This window comes from Bos taurus, chromosome 5, assembly GCF_002263795.3.
Source record: "Bos taurus isolate L1 Dominette 01449 registration number 42190680 breed Hereford chromosome 5, ARS-UCD2.0, whole genome shotgun sequence".
Taxonomy (NCBI): Eukaryota; Metazoa; Chordata; class Mammalia; order Artiodactyla; family Bovidae; genus Bos; species Bos taurus.
The window spans coordinates 39,906,590-39,926,967 of NC_037332.1; the positions used below are offsets into that span (position 1 = coordinate 39,906,590).

Below are 20,378 nucleotides of genomic sequence, written 5' to 3' on the forward strand. Positions count from 1 at the left end.
ATTTTAAATGATGGCCAAAACCTTGAAAGCCTTAGGTTTACTACCCCTATTTTAGAGTTGAAAGAAAACCTGGAACATTGCTTAATTTGTATGGTTTTTGAATTGATTTCCACTAGCCTCAGAGTTCCAAAACCTTCATGGATTGCTTGGTAGAAAGAAGGGATCAGAACAAGATGTGTTTTGGGATAGGAAGATGTGAGAGACCCTACAGTTAGGTCTTTGGGTTCCTACAACTGTGAAATCCTCACAGATTCTCAGAAATTGTGCATACAATTTCTTCAGTCAGAGTAATTTTAACTTCACCTTGAATATTTATTTGAGTTCTAATTTAAATTTAACTTTTCTTTGGGATAAGAATTCTACTGCTAAAAGCCTTCTGTTGCTGTTTTTCAAAATTTCTGCTGTGGCCCAACTTCCTCATATGACAGATGAGAAGCCTGAGGCTCAGAGTGACTGCTCTGCTGAAGGTCATATAATTTGTCAAGGGCAAAACCACAACAGAATTCTAGACCTTTAGATAATGTTCTGTTTTTAAAAACTGGATTTTAAAAAAAGTTCTATTTTGGGGCAATATGATAGCTAATGACAAAATAGTATATTTCTAGTGTGATATAATAAATAAAACATCAAAATCAACAACATGAAATTATAAAATAAAATTCCTAAGGCACCAAAAATTTATGCTTATTTTCCCTTTTATTTTATATATGTATTTCTATATACACACTATATTTTGCAAGCATAAAGAACGAGAATAATTACTCCAATGATTGTTAAGTATGCAAGGAGTTTTACGTAAAACAAATTGGACTTTAATTTTGAATGAATTTTTGGAAATTTTTCCAAGCCAATGCATTTCTGAAGAATAAAGACTTGCAGCCATATATGCTTAGTTCTATTTATTACTTTGCCAACGAAGGTCCGTCTAGTCAAAGCTATGGTTTTTCCAGTAGTTATGTATGGATATGAGAAAGCTGAGGGCTGAAGAATTGATGCTTTTGAACTGTGGTGTTAGAGAAGACTCTTGAGGGTCCTCTGGACTGCAAGGAAATCAAACCAGTCAATCCTAAAGGAAATCAGTCCTGATTATTCATTGGAAGGACTGATGCTGAAGCTGAAGCTCCAATACTTTGGCCACCTGATGTGAAGAAATGACTCATTAGAAAAGTCCCTGATACTGGGAAAGATTGAAGGCAGGAGGAGAAGGGGACAACAGAGGATGAGATGGTTGGATGGCATCATCAACTCAATGGACATGAGATGAAGTTCTGGGAGTTGGTGATGGACAGGGAAGCCAGGCGTGCTGCAGTCCTAGGGGTTACAAAGAGTTGGACACGACTGAGCAAATGAACTGAACTGAGCATGATCTTCAACAAATGGTTCCTAAAGACTAGACTGTGGAACTGTCTGTTAGAGAATAACTATAGTTGGCATGATCTCTACCCTGGAAGCGTGATGATACAGAAAAAGCCAGCCTAAGTATAGATACATCTAGTGAGCATAGGAACCTACCTCCCTCCATGTTTACTGGGGGAAAATGGAAAACATGGTGTAAGTAGGCTTTTTAGTGTAGTGAAAGGGAGTTTGAGAAAATTCATACAGGATGAGGTATGATAGAGTTCTCTTTTCCAATTAATTAATGTTAGTAGAGAAACAATTTGGGCAGAGGTAACTGACATTTTGAGTTGTTTGTAGGTCATAGAACCAAGTCAGGGGAATTTTTACATATTTCTTTCTGCCACCATTCATCAGAATTTCAGAGTCTTCAATTCACAAAATACATTCAGTCTATTTTGAAAAATGATTCATGTATCTTTATATATCTTATCATTACTTTGTCTTCAGCACTGTCATCTGTTCAAAATAATATAACTTCTCCTTGTTTCCAACATACCATGCTTAAGACTTTTCAGTCCTTTTATGGTCTTTTTTTTTTTTTTATTTAATCTCCCTTGAGAACAGCATTTCTCAACTTTGACCCATGGACAGTCTGGTGGAGATAATTTTCTGTTGTGGATTGTCCTCATCATTCTGGGACGTTTAGCCACACCTGTGCTAGACACCAATAATACACCACCTCCTCTCAGCTGTGACAACCAAAAATGCCTGCAAATATGACTAAATTTCCCTGGGAATAAAAATTGTTCCTGGTTTAGAACCATCATTTTAGAGCTCACATCATCTCATTGTGCCTGCTCAGTCTTCTGCTCTATTTCTTCAGGTCTAATTTGATTTATTTGCCTGGATTGTGGCCTAATGCTCTTTTTCCACAGATATCTGTTGCCTCATTACTCTGGACAATGATTACCTTCTTGCTTGACAATGACAGAGAACCAATGAAATTAAAAGAAAAATAATGACTTCCTTTTTATTATTGTTACTTTCTTTTCACACACACAGAAGCAAAATATCGGTTCAAATTCATAATACTTTCTAGTATGAGATATATGTGTTTCAAATTTAAACACATTTTTCAGTAGAATTAATATTTTCTTTTAGCCTTAGGGTAAAAAAAAATCTGTCTTTTTTGAATGTTGTCTATGCAGTCAGAACAAATGCATTGCTGCAAACACACATATAACCTATCTTGCTAAAGGAGATCATTAAGAACTGCCTGAAACTCTGTAGACTTGACTTACTATGTACAAAATTTTGCTAAAAGTGTAGGGAGAATAAAGTAATTTGGATAATTTTGAGTGAACATAAAAATTTCTTTAAGACTTCCCTGTTATTACAGTGGATAAGAATCTGCCTGCCAATGCAGGGGACATGTGTTTGATCCTGGTCTGGGAAGATTCCATTATGCCATGGGGCAAATAAACAGTTACTAAGCACATGCTCTAGAGCCCCCAAGCCACAGCTACTGAAGTCCCTCTGCCTAAGTCCTGTGCTTCACAACTAGAGAAGCCACTGCAATGAGAAGTGCATGCATCACAATGAAGAGTAGCCCCACCACCCCACCACCTGAACTAGAGGAGGCCTGCACAGGTCAAAGACCCAGCACAACCAAAAGTGAATGAAATGTTTACGAGTTCATTAAACAAGATATAGAATAAGTTAGGAGTAGAACTGCTGTTCAACTGCTGTCTAATAGTATTGCAAATAATGGAAGGGAGATTATTTAAATAGATATAGACATGAGTACCAGCCAATGGATTGGAAACTGAAGTGGGGAGGACCACAGGGTCTGCAATCAAACCATCTTGGTTTCAAATCCTCTACCACCAGCAAGTTATATGACTTTGGATAAGCTACTTAACCTTTCAAATGCTGTTTCCTCATCTTGGAAATTGAGACAATCACAGTAATATATGCTCCATAGAGAACTACTATGAAGATCGACTGAGAAATACAAGACAAACATTAGGCCCAATGCTTGCCAAACTCAATAAAATGTTGACTATTTATCACCCCTCCATTGTCCTCAGCAAGGAAATACCTAGAATCTTTTGTTTCAGACTAGGTATTCAGTACAGCAAGCAGTGCAAAATATAAATCACGAAAAATGAGATCTGTAACCAGACAAAACTATCTGGCAAAATCTTCTGGAATTTTCAATGAAGAATGATTGCTCTATTATAAAAGTATTAGTAATAAACCACCATTTGCCAGATCTTGTGCCAGGCACTTTATAGGCATTCTCTCATAGGATTCTCACAAAAATACTATGAAGTAACACATGTTGCAAACCCAATGAAGCAACTAGTGATGTAGGTGAATTACTAATAAAATTTTACCAAGGGGGAAATATGAAACTTAGAGAGGCTTAATCACTGACTCAGAGTCACAGAATAAGAAATGAAAAAAATTGAGCCCAGAGCTCCAGTTGTGGCAAAGTCTCTGAACAATTTATATGATATTTATGAATTCAAAACAGGTATGTAAAATCTTCTACCTGAATTATACTTTTAACTTTTATTTTTAATTAGAGAAAGAGCTGTTATTTCAGTGGCAATACCAGAATTAGAAAGTTAAAGAAACTTAAACTTAGATAGTAGCTCTGACAGGGCGAATTGACGAATAGTTGACAGAAAATGACTCAAAGTAGATGTCAAAAGTTCTTGAAAAAAAAATCTGCATATCAGGTATCACCATGGGAGAGCCAAAAATGATATGTTATAAATACATATTTCTTGGTAAAGTGTCTCAGGTCTTTTCTAGAGCAAACGGGGTTAAAAATTAAATTAGTAAGTAAAATGATGCTGCTTTTTTATTTACTCTAAGGGAGAAGTAGCTACAGGATTGGAAAATCAAAATAGAAATCATTTTATATTTGGACTTGAAAAATTTATGTATTTGCCATATAATTTTAACAGAATAAAAGAATGCCAGATAAATTAATTATAAGCTTATTGTATCAAAGTTCCAAAGTTATGACATTTATAATTCATATATATGTATAAATATAAGAATACTTAACATCAATGCATAAATTCAAGTTCAAATGAAACATTTACTGACCCTGATTACATAACCATATAATACTCAGTGAATATTTATTTGAATAGTGACAGGATAAATAACGTGACAGGTAAATTATATAGTTAACCTTTAAGTCTTTTTCTATAATCAGTATTGTTTACTTACAGCTTTAAAATTAATAGCTCCATTTTAAAATTAAGTAATTCAAAAGAGTTTTACATAAAGCAAGATTATAAATGTAATAGAAATGTTATTTATGTATTTAAATTTTATAGGTCACTATAAATTCTTAAAGGAAATGCACATTTTCAAAAATATAGTTACTTTCCCCCTGATAATTATATGAATATAATTGGAAGAAGTATAAAGAAAGAAATTAAATCATACATCTTAGATATAAGGAAATATACTTGTTTAGTTTCATAAAACTTCAAGTTCCAGAGTCCATGTTGGGAAATTTGAAACCTTATGTAAGGTTGCCACATAGTGGCAAGATCAAGGATAGCAAGCTAAAATCAACAATGCTTGATTATTGAACATAATATATTATTGAAATCAAACTAGAAAATACAAACAGATTCTTAAATTAAAAGTCTAAATTTTAATGTCTATATTCTTCATGAATTAGAGTTTGTTATTAATTTTTAACAATTTAAATGATTTAAATATGATGATGATGATAGTTTTGTTAACTGCGATAACTACCAGGTTATTTTTTTCCAAATTATTTATATTTGAATTTTAAACTCATAGGGTAGCTATGATTTTAGGTTAGTGCCTGTGTTTGTCTTTTTTTTTTTTTTACAAAAAATATAAAGGGCTTTCTTTTTATTTTGTGTAATGTAATACAGGCAAAATTATCTCTCAATAAATTTTTTAGGAATTTCACATGTCCCGAGTCCTTGCATAGTTACTTAGTTACGCCAATGTCTGAGTCACAATCTTGATGATAGCCTTTTAAAAAATAGTTTTTGCTGAACCCACAGTTGTCACATCAGTCAGTCCACAGTGCTTTTAGTTGGGCTTCTTTGACCTCCAATGGAATATGGATACACTTCAAAATGTTACGGTCTAACAGGTATCTCTGTAAGTAAAGGAAACTACATTGTTACTCCTCAAGGCATTTCCAGTGATGTAGGTTTACAGAAAAAGCCCAATCAAAATAGATCTCAATAGTGCCTGCATTTGTCTTATTCAGTGTTTTCTTTACTCTAGTGTGTATCACTGTTTCTGCCGTAGTATGGGTTCAATACTATATTTTTAAGTGAATACATGATATTTAATAATTAAAATGTTGCCAGAATTAAATAAAATATAAAAACATGATTTTAAAATTTTCAACATTATATATTGATGTATTTGATAGCGCAACTTGGATAAGAGACAAATACAAGCAGCTGTGATCCTTTCCTCACATTTGCTTTCCCCATACCTGCCATCACTGTTATGTGTTCACTGAGTTTTAGATTGGAAGAGCCTCTTCTTCTGAGAGTGGTCTATCAGTAACCTCAGAAGCACTTGCTAGCATTAGGACTATCTTACAAAAGGTGGATCAGAAACATTTAGCAGTGAAGTGTGACTTTGAAATTTGCTTTGAAAGAGAAGGAAGATGCAAGGGAAAGTGTTAAAGGTCTTTTTTAGGTTCAAAAGACTGAATTAAGTTTAACAATTTATTTTAAAATACATTTCTTGTCTGGTTTTTTAAATTATTTACAGAATTAAATCGACTTGTCCATCTACAAAGTGCTAAAAATGTGCCTTTGCTTTTACTCCTTGGAAGAAAAGTTATGACCAACCTAGATAGCATATTAAAAAGCAGAGACATCACTTTGCCAACAAAGGTCCATCTAGTTAAGGCTATAGTTTTTCCAGGCATCATGTATCGATGTGAGAGTTGGACTTTTAGAAAGCTGAGCACCAAAGAATTGATGATTTTCAACTGTGGTGTTGGAAAAGACTTTTGAGAGTCCCTTGGACTGCAAGGAGATCCAACCAGTCCATCCTAAAAGAGATCAGTCCTGGGTGTTCACTGGAAGGACTGATGTTGAAGCTGAAACTCCAATTCTTTGGCCACCTGATGCGAAGAGCTGACTCATTTGAAAAGACCCTGATACTGGGAAAGACTGAAGGTGGGAGGAGAAGGGGAGGACAGAGGATGAGAAGGTTGGATGGCATCACTGACTCAATGGACATCAGTTTGTAAACTCCAGGAATTGGTGATGGACCACTTCAGTACTCTTGCCTTGAGAACCCTATGAACAGTATGAAAAGGCAAAAAGATAGGACATTGAAGGATGAACTCCGCAGGTCAGTAGGTGCCCTATATGCTCACCAATTCAATGGACATGGGTTTGGGTGGACTCCGGCAGTTGGTGATGGTCAGGGAGGTCTGGCGTGCTACAGTTCATGGGGTCGCCAAGAGTCAGACAGGACTGAGCGATGAACTGAACTGAAGGGAGGAGGCCTGGCCTGCTGCAGTCCATGGGGTCACAAAGAGTCGGACATGACTGAGCAACTGAACTGAACTGAACTGAAGTTGCATATTTAGCCAGTGAGTATGATTTCTGCCACTGATTATTATTATACTCCTTATTTGGTGAAATGAAGCTGAAACTAAGTCCCTTAGGCCAGAGCACTGGCCTGCAGTTAGGGTCTGTTCTGGCTTCTCTGAGGGGAAAGCATGAAGCTCTGTGGTTAACATCCAGAAGGAAGGAGTACAGTGAATGAATGATGATCAAAGACTTTTACATCATTCAGTTCAGTTCAGTCGCTCAGTCTTGTCTGACTCTTTGCGACGCCATGGACTGCACCACGCTAGGTCTCCCTGTCCATCACCAATTCCTGGAGTTTACTCAAACTCATGTCTATTGAGTTGGTGACACCATTTAACCATCTCATCCTCTGTCGTCCCCTTCTTCTCCCGCCTTCAATCTTTTCCAGCATCAGGGTATTTTCAAATGAGTCAGCTCTTTGCATCAAGTGGCCAAAGTATTGGAGTTTCAGCTTCAACATCAGTCCTTCCAATGAACACTCAGGACTGATCTCCTTTAGGATGGACTGGTTGGATCTCCTTGCAGGCCACGGGACTCTCAAAAGTCTTCTCCAACACCACAGTTTAAATTTATCAATTCTTTGGTGCTCAGCTTTCTAAAAGTCCAACTCTTACATCCATACATGACTCATGGAAAAACCATAGCCTTAACTAGATGGACCTTTGTTGGCAAAGTGATATCTCTGCTTTTTAATATGCTGTCTAGGTTGGTCATAGCTTTTCTTCCAAGGAGTAAACATCTTTTAATTTCATGGCTGCAATCACCATCTGCAATGATTTTGGAGCCCCCCAAGAATAAAGTTTGCCACTGTTTCTACTGTTTCTCCATCTATTTGCCATGAAGTGATGGGACCAGATTCCATGATCTTAGTTTTCTGAATGTTGAGCTTTAAGCCAATTTTTACATCATTATCAGCCAATTTAATATTAATTTCTTAATTAGGATTTCAGTTATTTCTTCATGAGCTTCTTTTTTCTTTTTTTTCTCTCCCCTCCCCCAACTTCTATCTCTTTGTCTTTTTTCCTTCCTCTCTCCTTCTCTCCCTTCCTTCCTTTCTTCCTTCCTCCTTTAATTTCTTTCTTTTGAAATGTTTATTTGAATCAATCAACAAAAAGAAACTATCATTTTAAAGAAAATAGAGGCTCGGCATTTGAAGTTTCAGCTTTATTTGGGCAATTTATAACTGCCAATTTATTTTTATAGACTCCACTGCAGCTAAAAGTAAGTACTTATATAAATTATACTTGCTGCATTTTAGACATTATTCAGTGTATAATACCAAGGAACTAAAATTCAAAAGTCTACTTTAAAAACAAACAAACAAACCTCTATTTTGTTTACTTTTTTTTTTCTTCAAATGAATGAAAACTGAGTGGTATTGGCTTTTCTTGCAAAACAAAACATAATGTGAAGAAATTATCAAAGACAATGGTACCAAATTTACTAATGTTGGTCATGATTATGATTAAGCACATCAAAATAGGCATATAAAGAAAAAGTATCATATGTTCTGTTAAAATTGTCTTCCATAAATTCCCAGTTGTTTAGTTTTAAAGTGTAAATTTGGTTCAGAAACTGAAAGACAGTAGATTCTCTGTATATGCGCAGTTGTACCTAGATCTGTTAGATTAAAAAGAAAGAAACTGGAATTACAGCGGACATATGGAAGGCATAAATATTGATACTGTGTTGATAATTGTTTTATGCATCTATTTAATAAAGAATTAAAAATAAGTCTTTTCAGCCCGTTAAAATCAGTCTCAACCTGACTGAATGCTTGTTTTGGCTTTTTAAAGTGTGATGTTCTAGATGAATTTTTTAAGGATAGTTAGACAATTTGAATGTAGAAGGAAATGGCAACCCACTCCAGTATTCTTGCCTAGAGAATCCTGTGGACAGAGGAGCTTGTTGAGCTGCCATCTATGGAGTTGCACAGAATTGGACATGACTGAAGTGACTTAGCAGCAGCAGCAGCAGACAATCTGAAAGTATAATATTATGATTCCCTGGTGGCTCAGACGATAAAGCATCTGCCTGCCATGCGGCAGACTTGAGTTCGATCCCTGGGTTGGGAAGATCCTCTGGAGAAGGAAATGGCAACCCACTCCAGTATTCTTGCCTGGAGAATCCCATGGACAGAGGAGCCTGGTGGGCTATAGTCCACGGGGTCACAAAGAGTCAGACATGTCTGAGCGAGTTCACTTCACTTCACTTCACATGTATCAAACTTCAGATTTCATAGGACTTGAAAAATCTTAAATACTATACTGAGTTAATTCAAACTTATTATAATTGACTTCTAAAAGAAGTAACTTAGTTTCTTAACTAAGCATATGGTCTAGATAGATCTTTAGGCTCTTAAACGATTGCTTTTCTAGAGAACAGACTGACAGGAGCAGTGATCAATTTGCACTTTAAATTCATCATAATTTAAGGAGCCTTATCAGTGCAATGGAGAAGGAAATGGCAACCCACTCCAGTATTCTAGCCTGGAGAATCCCTTGGACGGAGGAGCCTGGGGGGCTACAGTCCACGGGGTCGCAAAGAGTCGGACACGGCTGAGCGACTTCACGCATCAGTGCAACCAAGGGTGTTCCTACAGAAGTTGTTGTTCCTGCATTACCCCCTCCTCCTTTTCCTCTGTTTTCTTTATTTCTATACAGTGACATCACCATGCTTCCTATTCTTAAAATACAGCCATTTAGACCTTTAAAAATCACATGAACTACTTCTCCAAACCTTTCCATGTATCAGTCAGTTCAGGCGCTCAGTTGTGTCCGACTCTTTGCGACCCCATGAATCACAGCACGCCAGGCCTCCCTGTCCATCACCAACTCCTGGAGTTTACTCAAACTCATGTCCATCAAGTTGGTGATGCCATCCAGCCATCTCATCCTCTGTTGTCCCCTTCTCCTCCTGCCCCCAATCCCTCCAGAATCAGAGTCTTTTCCAATGAGTCAACTCTTCACATAAGGTGGCCAAAGTACTGGAGTTTCAGCATCAATCCTTCCAATAAACACCCAGGACCGATCTCCTTTAGGATGAACTGGTTGGATCTCCTTGTAGTCCAAGGGACTCTCAAGAGTTTTCCAACACCACAGTTCAAAAGCATCAGTTCTTTGGTGCTCAGCCTTCTTCACGGTTCAACTCTCACATCCATACATGACCACTGGAAAAACCATAGCCTTGACTAGATGAACCTTTGTTGGCAAAGTAATGGCTCTGCTTTTGAATATGCTATCTAGGTTGTCATAACTTTCCTTCCAAGGAGTAAGTGTCTTTTAATTTCATGGCTGCAATCACCATCTGCAGTGATTTTGGAGCCCCTAAAATAAAGTCTGACACTGTTTCCACTGTTTCCCCATCTATTTCCCATGAATTGATGGGACCAGATGCCATGATCTTAGTTTTCTGAATGTTGAGCTTTCCATGTATATATTTTGTCTATTTCTTACCCTCAACGAAAAAAAAAAAATAAATGACCTAAAATCATCATTATAGCAAAGGATAAGTTCTGTTCTCTTACCTCATTTGAAATGAAGTCACTTAGAACCTGAAGTATAGATATAATGAGGTAGAGTGCACATTAACATAAAATTGTATTACAATAAAGAGAAAATGGACATAATGAGGGCTTTCCTAGTAGTCAGCTGGTAACCTGCAATGCAGGAGACCATGATTCGATTCCTGGGTCAGGAAGATCTACTGAAGAAGGGATAGGCTACCCACTCCAGTATTGTTGGGCTTCCCTAGTGGCTCACTACCAAAATCCTCAGGGCTAATCATTTTTAGAAAGGTTTAATACTACAATTAATTTAAGGAGGCCCATGAAAAAAATATTGCCTGTTTTTCAGTCTCAAGTATATGATTTAGTAATAAAAATTCCAATGCAGACACATGGACATTATCAGAATGTTAATAAGATGAAAATAAGGACATGCCATAAATAAAACACATACCATAAAATTCCGCTGGTAATGAATGTTCTCTTTGTTAAAGTCGATCACATAACCATTGAAGGACCAAACAAATGTCAGATCCAGGGCAGGATCAAAGGAAGCGGCACACTGCATGGTGGCATTTTCTCCAACAGTGATATCAGCGTTAATCGGGGCCAAGATAATTCGTGTGGGATCTAAATATTTTTAAATAGAGGAGTAAAGCACATTTCAAAATATTAGGAGACACCATATTATCTGGTATATTACAAAATAAAAATCAATATAATTGAATTCCCTGGGCAAAGGAGTAAGATGTCTACTAATCAAATTCCAGGGACAGTTTCATCAAGCAAGAGATTTGCCCAGAAGGCTTTTGAAGTGGAAGCATCAATACATGAGTTGTCTCATAAGCTTGGTACAGAATCACATGTCTTATGGCACATTAGAAACTAACCATTGTTAAACTTTAAAAAAAAATGTAAAATTAATCAAATGTTTTCTTACCTGTGATAACAAGAGTCCCAGTGCTATTAGCCTTCCCTTTATTATTTTCCACAAAGCATGTATAGACACCTCCATCACTCCTTGTAATGTTATTGATTTCTAAGCTACCATCTTCCCAAATGAGTATTCTATGAAATGAAAAAAATACATACTTCACAAAATTAATTTAATGAAATATGCCATTATTCTATGTACTAGATTAACAACACTAACATCTTTGTATCATTAACATTTTATATAAATTGCTTGACAGAGACTTTTAAAAGATGAAACATTCTGCCTTTGTATAGAACATTCTTCCAACATCAAATTGTTTTGGGAAGCAATCTTTTTTTCTTGGACTATCACAGTAATCCTATCTTCCTGCTGCCATCCTTGTCTCTCCACAGTCTCCTTTCCCACATGTCAGCCAGACATGAAGATGAAGATGTATATACTAGTCATATAACTAGTATCATATCACTCTCTGGCTCACTGATGTCACTCCACAGCTCAGGACCCTCCAGTGACTTTTCCACCTTATGCGTAGTAAGGGCCACAGTCCTCACATTGTCCTTTCAGGCCCAGTACAATTTCACAGTTCATTTCCTACATTCTTCAGGGTTTTCCCCAGTGGCACCTTCAGGAAAGCTTTGCCTGATAACTCCAGATATTACGACATGCACACAGGCACACATGCTCTGCTACTGTCCCGGCATTCCTCATGCTATCCTTGTTCCCAGAATTTTTCTTCCTAATACATATTTCATCAGAAAAGTACTTCAGTTTTACTTATTTATCGATCTTTGCATTAGATGTCAGTAATTTTTATCTGTTTTGTTTTTAGCCCTGTGTCCAACTAGTTAACATATCGATTAACATATATATTCATTAGAAAAAACAAAACAAAAAATACTATTTTCCAGAAACTCCTTAAGGAGGGAGACATGGAACAATGAAGAGGCACTCAAATAAGCTGATTTTGAATATATGAACTACATGGAGTCTGACTGAAGCAGTGGCTGTTTACACACCACTGTAAATGATTTTTAAACCACTGTGAGATAGACTTAGACAAGTCACAAGCCTGAAACATATGAGTCCAGATCTTCCAGGAAAGTGACCTCAGAACTTCAGACTTGAAAGTTAGAACAGACTGTTATTTCCACAGTTACAGAGAAATACAAACATATTTTATTTTTAGAAACTTTCAAACAAAGATATTGTAAAATATCCCTTGGTGAAAGCTTGTATATAAATTACTACTTAGGAAAGTCTTCTATGAATGTAAACTAAATCTTTCATACTAATAGAACTTAAATCTGTTCCCTCTGCCTGTCTGCCTCTTCCTTAGAGCCAGGAGACCAAAAACTCATTTCTTATAACTTTTACATCTAATTCATATGATATTAATATCACATATATTATGATATATCATACATGATTTATATTACATATATTAATACTTTGGTTATTATTATATAACTTTATTATATAATGTTTGCACTTAGAGTCATTATTGGATTATCTGACCCTGGATTTTTACATTATTTTATAAAGCTTTAAAATTGTTTTCCATTATGGTTTATTACAGGATATTGACTATTCTGTGCTTTACAGTAGGACCTTATTGTTTATCCAGTCTGTATATAAGAGTTTGCATCTACTAATCCCAAACTCCCAACCCATCCCTCCTCCAACCTCCTCCTCCTTGGCAACAAGTCTCTTCTCTGTACCTGTGAGTCTGTTTCTGTTTTGTAAGTAAGTTCATTCGTGTCATATTTTAGATTTCATATACAAGTGAAATATATGTCTTATTTTTAGAAAATATGATATAGATAAACAGTCACAGAAGCCAGGAACCACATGGTCTTTAATAAATTAGTCACTTGTTGCCAAAATTATCTCAGTATAATCCATGAAGCATGGTTCTGAGAAATCCATGGTTGCAGAGGCCTATGACATGAGTCCTCATAGGAATCAGAGCAAGATTTTCTTCATTAAGGAGAGAGAGCTAACGGTGCAGCCAATAGGGAATGTCATGCCCCAGGCTGTTGTAGTAGTGAATACCTGAGAACGGAACTACCTTTAGATTACGGTCTGTATCATTCTTCGTCTGACTGCTAAAGTTTCAATGCTATATTGCACAAGCTGACTTTTCCTTTAACACTAATTCTTCAGGTATTATTTTGTTAAAGTCTTAATAACTCTTAGTCAAACATATTAACTATAAAAGTTAATGTGTTCTGGGAAACAGCTGCTGTCCCTGCCTACCCCTTCCCACTCCATTTCTGTCGTATACACAGTCATACCTGCGATTATCCTAACAAGAGAAATACGTTCATTTCATATCAACATGGCACAAGTTCAAAGTTCTAGCTTAGAGATTATTTGAGATATTTTCAGAAGGTTACTTAAACCTTTCCAGGCTTTTCTGCTGCTGCTGCTAAGTCGCTTCAGTCGTGTCCGACTCTGTGCGACCCCATAGACGGCAGCCCATCAGGCTCCACTATCCCTGGGATTCTCCAGGCAAGAACACTGGAGTGGGTTGCCATTTCCTTCTCCAATGCGTGAAAGTGAAGTTGCTCAGTCATGTCTGACTCTTCGCGACCCCATGGACTGCAGCCCACCAGGCTCCTCTGTCCATGGGATTTTCCAGGCAAGAGTATTGGAGTGGGGTGCCATTGCCTTCTCCTTCCAGGCTTTAGATATATAAAAATAGAGATGATAGCATCCATCTTACATTCTTTATTGGATTATTATAAGAAGATTTATATTTTACATTTTGCCAGAATATTTTTTAAAGCAAAGGCTACTTTTCCCCTCCCTCATTTAAGCCTCTAGACAGATTTCCATTACTCGTAGATGAAGCCAAGTACCTCAGCACAAAAAACATTGCTGATCATCTGGCTTACTATGTGTCATCCCTTAACACTCTTCATTTTCCTCTAAAGACAGCCACACTGATTTTAGTTTTTACAGTCTTTATATGTCCTCTGCCCTCTGCCTTAGGGCCTTTGCACATACTACACTCCCCTGAATGAGATATTTCTTGCTCCTCAACCTTCATATCCCACTTCTCTTATTTCCCAACGTGACTTGCTTCTCCCCGTACTTTAGTACTCAATATAATCATAACTTCTTCTGGGAAACTTATAAAAACCATTCAGTTTGGCTTTTATGCAAATAATCTATGCAAGCTATATGCTTTGTTTTATCCCAAAGCCTCTAAAATACTGATAGGTAGTTAGGAAGATTAGAAGTTCCTGTTCACTTTGGAAGATGGGAAGAGGTGACTTGTACTTTGAAATCACCTTTTATTTCCCTACTGAAATGTTTAATAGACTAATCACATAAAATTAAATCAAATATGAATGGCTATAGATGTGCTTGTTAGGTACAAATTAGATTCTGTTCTATTTCTCATTGTTAATTACTTTGAAGCCTTGGGCAATTTATCACAAATCTCTGGGCCTCACTTTTAAAATATCCTTATAAATTGTAGATGTTTAAATGTTTATAATAGATAGGGACAGTGATGGGTAAGTATTTTAGTTTACCTTAGAACTGTGATATCATCTGTGGAAAAAAGTTAGAACAAAAATATTTACCTTATGAATGTGAAAACAGGTTCTTTACAAAGTAAGCTTTTCCGAATACTGAACTGTATTCTGGACTAACCTGCTGCTATTGACAAGCCGCTCTGTGCCTTTACTCCATAAAAATGTTGGTTTGGGTGCAGCTTTGGGTTTGCATTCAATTATAACCCGTCCTCCTTTAGCAGCCAGGATCTTTTTCTTCATAGGATTCATTTCAAAAGTTGGAGCCAAAGCTAAAAAGAAAGAACTAGTTATTTTCTTTTTTTACTAAAAAGAAAAATTCTTCTATACTATAGTAATTTTTATTTCCTTTTGATTAATAATCAATAGAAAGGACTGTTGCTGTTGGTCATTGTGTCTGATTTTTGTGACCCCATGGACTGTAGCCCACCGGGATTCTCTATCCATGGGGTTTCCCAGGCAAGAATACTGGAGTGGGTTGCCATTTCCTTCTTCAGGGGATCTTCCCAACCCAGGGATCAAACCTGGGTCTCCTGCATTGGCAGGTGGATTCTTTACCGCTGAGCCACTTGGGAAGCCAGAGAGGATTAATCTCACCAAATATTATCCACTATGACCAACAGACATTCCATACATAACACTAGTAGTTTTCCTTTGCTTTAATAACTTCACTAAGGTATATTTTATTTATCAAATCTTGCCCATTTTAAATATGCAATTCTTGGTGATAACTGGATTATTATAAATTGTAGTTGCAGTCAAATGCTCTATAATTTTTAAGGTAACATCTAATTCAATTTTCTTGACTCAATTTCACAAGGGAAGTTAAGTGAAGGGCTGGAGGAAATGGACCACCATTATTAATGCTGACACATATTTAGAATTAGTATTCTTTAAACACACTTTGAACAGTCTCTTGTTTACAAGTGAGAAAACTAATATCTATTAAGATTATGTAACCTGTCAAAGGTGCAACAGGCAGAGGGTTATCAGATGGGAGTTAGATTTGAATCTAGTTCCATCTGATTCACAAGCATTCTCTTTTCAGTAAACTGTAAGACTCCTCCTTCATTATACAAACATTTATTGAGCACCAACTATGTTGCAGACACTATGAGATGCCTTAATAAACAGAAACCCTTGCATTTAAGACCAACCTACAAACAGCTATGGGAATGATGTTTTCAATTAACTGAGGAATACATGATACATCTCCTTACCTAAAAGTAAAGAACAATAATTATGAAAACAGGTTAGATCCTAAAATCACTTACTTAATGATATATCACTTTCTTTAGTGTCTCCACATCTAGCTCATTTCTCAATCTCTTCATCTTCCCCCAGACTCTGGGGGAATTCCTTCTATTTCCACATATTCCAGTGATCTGTAACTGTCCTTTCTACAGCTTTTTCTGAGTCTAAGTATATCTTTATCCAGGTCTTGGTGCTTCATCATCTCAAATTTTATCTGAGCATCAGAACCATCGAAGGATCTCAGTAAAACTGCTGTTGAGATCTCAGTAGGTCTGGGGTGAACCTGAAATTCAGCACTTCTAGGAAGTGAGGAACGTACTCTGAGGAACACATTTCTTATGGAAAAGATTTAGGTTATTCCATTGTTCTTCTAGTTTGTGTTTTATAATTGGCAATAAATATATAAGTAAACAACCAACTTGTGTTGTATACCTAACACAGCATGTGGTACTCTGTCTGCTGCTGCTGCTGCTGCTAAGTTGCTTCAGTCATGTCCGACTCTGTGCAACCCCATAGATGGCAGCCCATCAGGCTCCACCATCCCTGGGATCCTCCAGGCAAGAACACTGGAATGGGTTGCCATTTCCTTCTCCGATGCATGAAAGCAAAAAGTGAAAGTGAAGTCGCTCAGTCATGTCTGACTCTTAGCGACCCCATGGACTGCAGCCTACCAGGCTCCTCCGTCCATGGATTTTCCAGGCAAGAGTACTGGAGTGGGGTGCCATTGCCTTCTCCGGGTACTCTGTCTAGGTTCAATAAATATTATGGGTAACATATTGTTTGTAAAATGAGAGAAAATGTAATAGAATTATATTTAAAAAGCCTAAATTCATCTATAAAATGAGAATTTTTCTTGAATCAGTTTACTTTTAATAAAAGTTGCTTTTGTCCAGTCATTAGAATGACTTCATGCTTATGTAATAATATTATGTAATTTCTAGTGACAGAATCTAGACTATGTTCATATATATGTGTATACACACACACATATATATATACATAGGTATGTATGTGTATTCTCTTTGCTCTTTATTGAGCTTATTATAGACTAATATATGGTACAGCAAAAGTACTCAATAATCCTTTCGTAGATAAATAAAAGTTAACTAAATAACTCAAGAAAGAAGAACGAGAAACACCATTTCTACAGGCAATAAACAAAAAAATATATTGAAACAAATATAAAGATGCCCAGGAATTTATCTCAATCTCAAAATGCTCAGTTTGCTTAATTACTACATTAATAGACATTCAATGATTGGAAGGTTTTTGGCTTGAAGACAAAGAGATCTTACAATCTGAACTGTTGTATTTTCTTATCATTTTATAATGTATAACAATTATGGTCACCCAAAGCTGGTGCTCTGGGAAAACCCAGAGGGATAGGATAGAGAGTGAGGTTGGACATGTATGCTAATTTATGTTTATGTGTTGCAAAAACCATCATAGTATTGTAAAGTAATTATCCTCTGATTAAAAAAATGATAAACTGATTTTTTTTAAAAAGAAGAAATTACAACAGAAAACAAAAGAGTTTACATTTGGGAAATAATTGAAACTCACCTCATATCTTCTCTAAAAGTCAAATGATTTCTTTGTACTTTTCACCAAAGTGATACAGTATGAAGCCTAAGCCTAAACATCTGCTTAATACCCAAAGAAGCTAGATTGAAGATATTAGCAATGAATTTTGACTTTAAGGGGAAGAAATGGAATATGATCCTTAAAATTTAAGAATCAGGGAAAGTTAAAATTAAGAAGGCCTCAACTCTTTTAAAAGATAGTTTTATTTAATACTTTCTTATTATTATTTCACTGCCTTTCACATTCTTTTAGTGTCACTCAATTTGTAGTGGTACAACTGTTTTAAAGAACTAACCTTTGGTGTAGCAAAAATCAAATAGGCTGCACTGAGTTATTGCTTTGCTGCTGCTGCTGCTGCTGCTAAGTCGCTTTAGTCGTGTCTGACTCTGTGCGACCCCACAGATGGCAGCCCACCAGGCTCCCCCATCCCTAGGATTCTCCAGGCAAGAACACTGGAGTGGGTTGCCATTTCCTTCTCTAATGCATGAAAGTGAAAACTGAAAGTGAAGTCGCTCAGCTGTGTCCGACTCTTAGCGACCTCATGGACTGCAGCCTGCCAGTCTCCTCTGTCCATGGGATTTTCCAGGCAAGAGTACTGGAGTGGGGTGCCATTGCCTTCTCCAGAGTTATTGCTTTATCTTTTCAGTAATCATATCCAGAAGAGGAAGCCTGCCCATCTGGATTAATTACTTGAAATATAACTAAACTCAATGATAGCCACTTCAAGTAGTATGAAAAAGGCATGATATAGTAAGGTGTTATTTAAGGTAATTGTAATGAAAATAAGAATTTAAAAAAACTCAGAAAGATTTATAGGGTAAAAATGAGAAATTCAATAGATGTAATAGGGGAGAAGGATGTAATGGATTGTTTCATTTTTTATTTATTTATTTATTTTTTTACTACCTTGTTTCTTTTTTTTTTTAATTTTATTTTATTTTTAAACTTTACAGTTTCATTTTTTAGAACAGTAAACATTTCAAGAGGAAAAGGTGTGGATGAATAAGAAATAATGACTTTAATTTCAGACATGCTAAGTTTTGGATATCTATGAATTTACCCAGATGACCATTTCTGCTAAGAAATTTTTCATACTGAGATAGAAGCTGAGGATAAAACTCTGACCCAGAGATATACTTTAAGGGGTCATTGATAGTTAATGGGAGAAGAAGATATCATCCAGGATAATTTTAATTTCAAAATAATAATAATTCAGGAATAATATTATAGAATATGTGAAAGAATGAGAAAGAAAATGGAATGCAGCCAGAGGAATGGAACTCTGGAAGAGAGCAAGATTTTCAACTGAGCAAAGGAAGGGATGAAAAGGAGAAAATGAAGTGATCAAGAAGAAATAATATAGGAAGTATCAGCATTGAGTCACTAAACACAAACGAGAGGAGAATTCAAGAGGAAAACATGCCCAGAAAGAGAGGCATCTTGAGAGATATGCACATACAGATTTACACACTCATACACACACATACACACACAAAGAGAAGGGATGTGTCTTGAGTACAGAGGTAAAGGGGTTATTTTTGGACGAGAGGAGGTATACATCATCCTCTGGATAAAGAGTATCTAAAGGATAAGTGTAGTAAAGATTCAGATAGTTTTGAATGAGGGATAGGAAGTTGAAACATTTTATCTCCATGATTTTCAATTTTCATGAAGAAGAAACTCAGTGTGGGATAAAGGGACCGAGGAATGTGCTGAAGGTTTTAAACAGCAACTGTAGGATATGAAACCCAGGGACTGATAAAGCTACTGAGTGCCAAAGACTCTCCAAGGCTGCCTCACAGGCACTGAGGGAGCAGCTGTACTATGTGATGTTCTGGCAGTGTTTAGTTGCCCAGACATAGGAGAAAGCAAGACTTGTAAAAATTGACATGTGTAAAGTTTGCTTTACCATTAAAAACATTTTAAAAACCTTTATACTCTACATTGCTTCCAATTTATTTACTATTCTTCAATGAAAGGAAAATAATACCATTCTAATACAAACCACATTTTAGAAATGCTTAATTTCTAATTCAAGAAACTGTTAATTCAAGAAAGTAATATGAAATTAAGTATAATCTAGATAACCCAAGATACTTTTTAATGTGTTGCTTTCTTGCTGATTGTTGACAGAAACAGAAAGTGATACTGACCCAGGATCTTCAACTCGGCATTTGCGTAAATTGCTCCATGTGTGTTTTCAGCTATGCACTGGTACATGCCAGCGTTTTCAAAGGTCACGTCATACAGCCTCAGTTCCCCTCTATGGTACTGGAAAGAACACAAAGTAAAACACGTCTCCTTGAAAAACTTTAACAGAAATGCTTTCATTTGGGTTTGGGCTTGGTTGTCTTCCATTTTAAGTACATTATTTTTCCCCCACTGTTAATTAAGTCGAGTGGAGTGGGGTTTTCATGGTATGGGGAAGTAAAACCCACTTACCATGCCCAGTGGCTCTTGTTCTATTCATCCTACAGAGCAGAGAGTCCACCTTTTTCCCTCTCGGCCCAGCTGAGAGATTACAGTGGGAAGATAGAGAAGGACCCCACTGCTGCTACTTGTCCCCAGGGCTAAAGGTAGGA

The 20,378-nt window shown here is 36.4% G+C and overlaps 1 protein-coding gene across 5 annotated transcripts in view; it reads right to left on the reverse strand.

Annotated features, from left to right (window-relative positions):
- The window catches only part of CNTN1 (contactin 1), a 404,879-nt gene that overhangs the window by 136,053 nt on the left and 248,448 nt on the right, over positions 1 to 20,378 (reverse strand). For all 5 annotated transcript variants that reach the window (XM_010805057.4, XM_059886103.1, NM_174280.2 and 2 more), the window contains 4 exon segments: positions 19,950 to 20,067; positions 15,080 to 15,230; positions 11,420 to 11,547; positions 10,934 to 11,109 (listed from right to left, as the gene is read on the reverse strand). In XM_010805057.4, coding sequence (XP_010803359.1) covers positions 10,934 to 11,109; positions 11,420 to 11,547; positions 15,080 to 15,230; positions 19,950 to 20,067 — 573 coding nt within the window.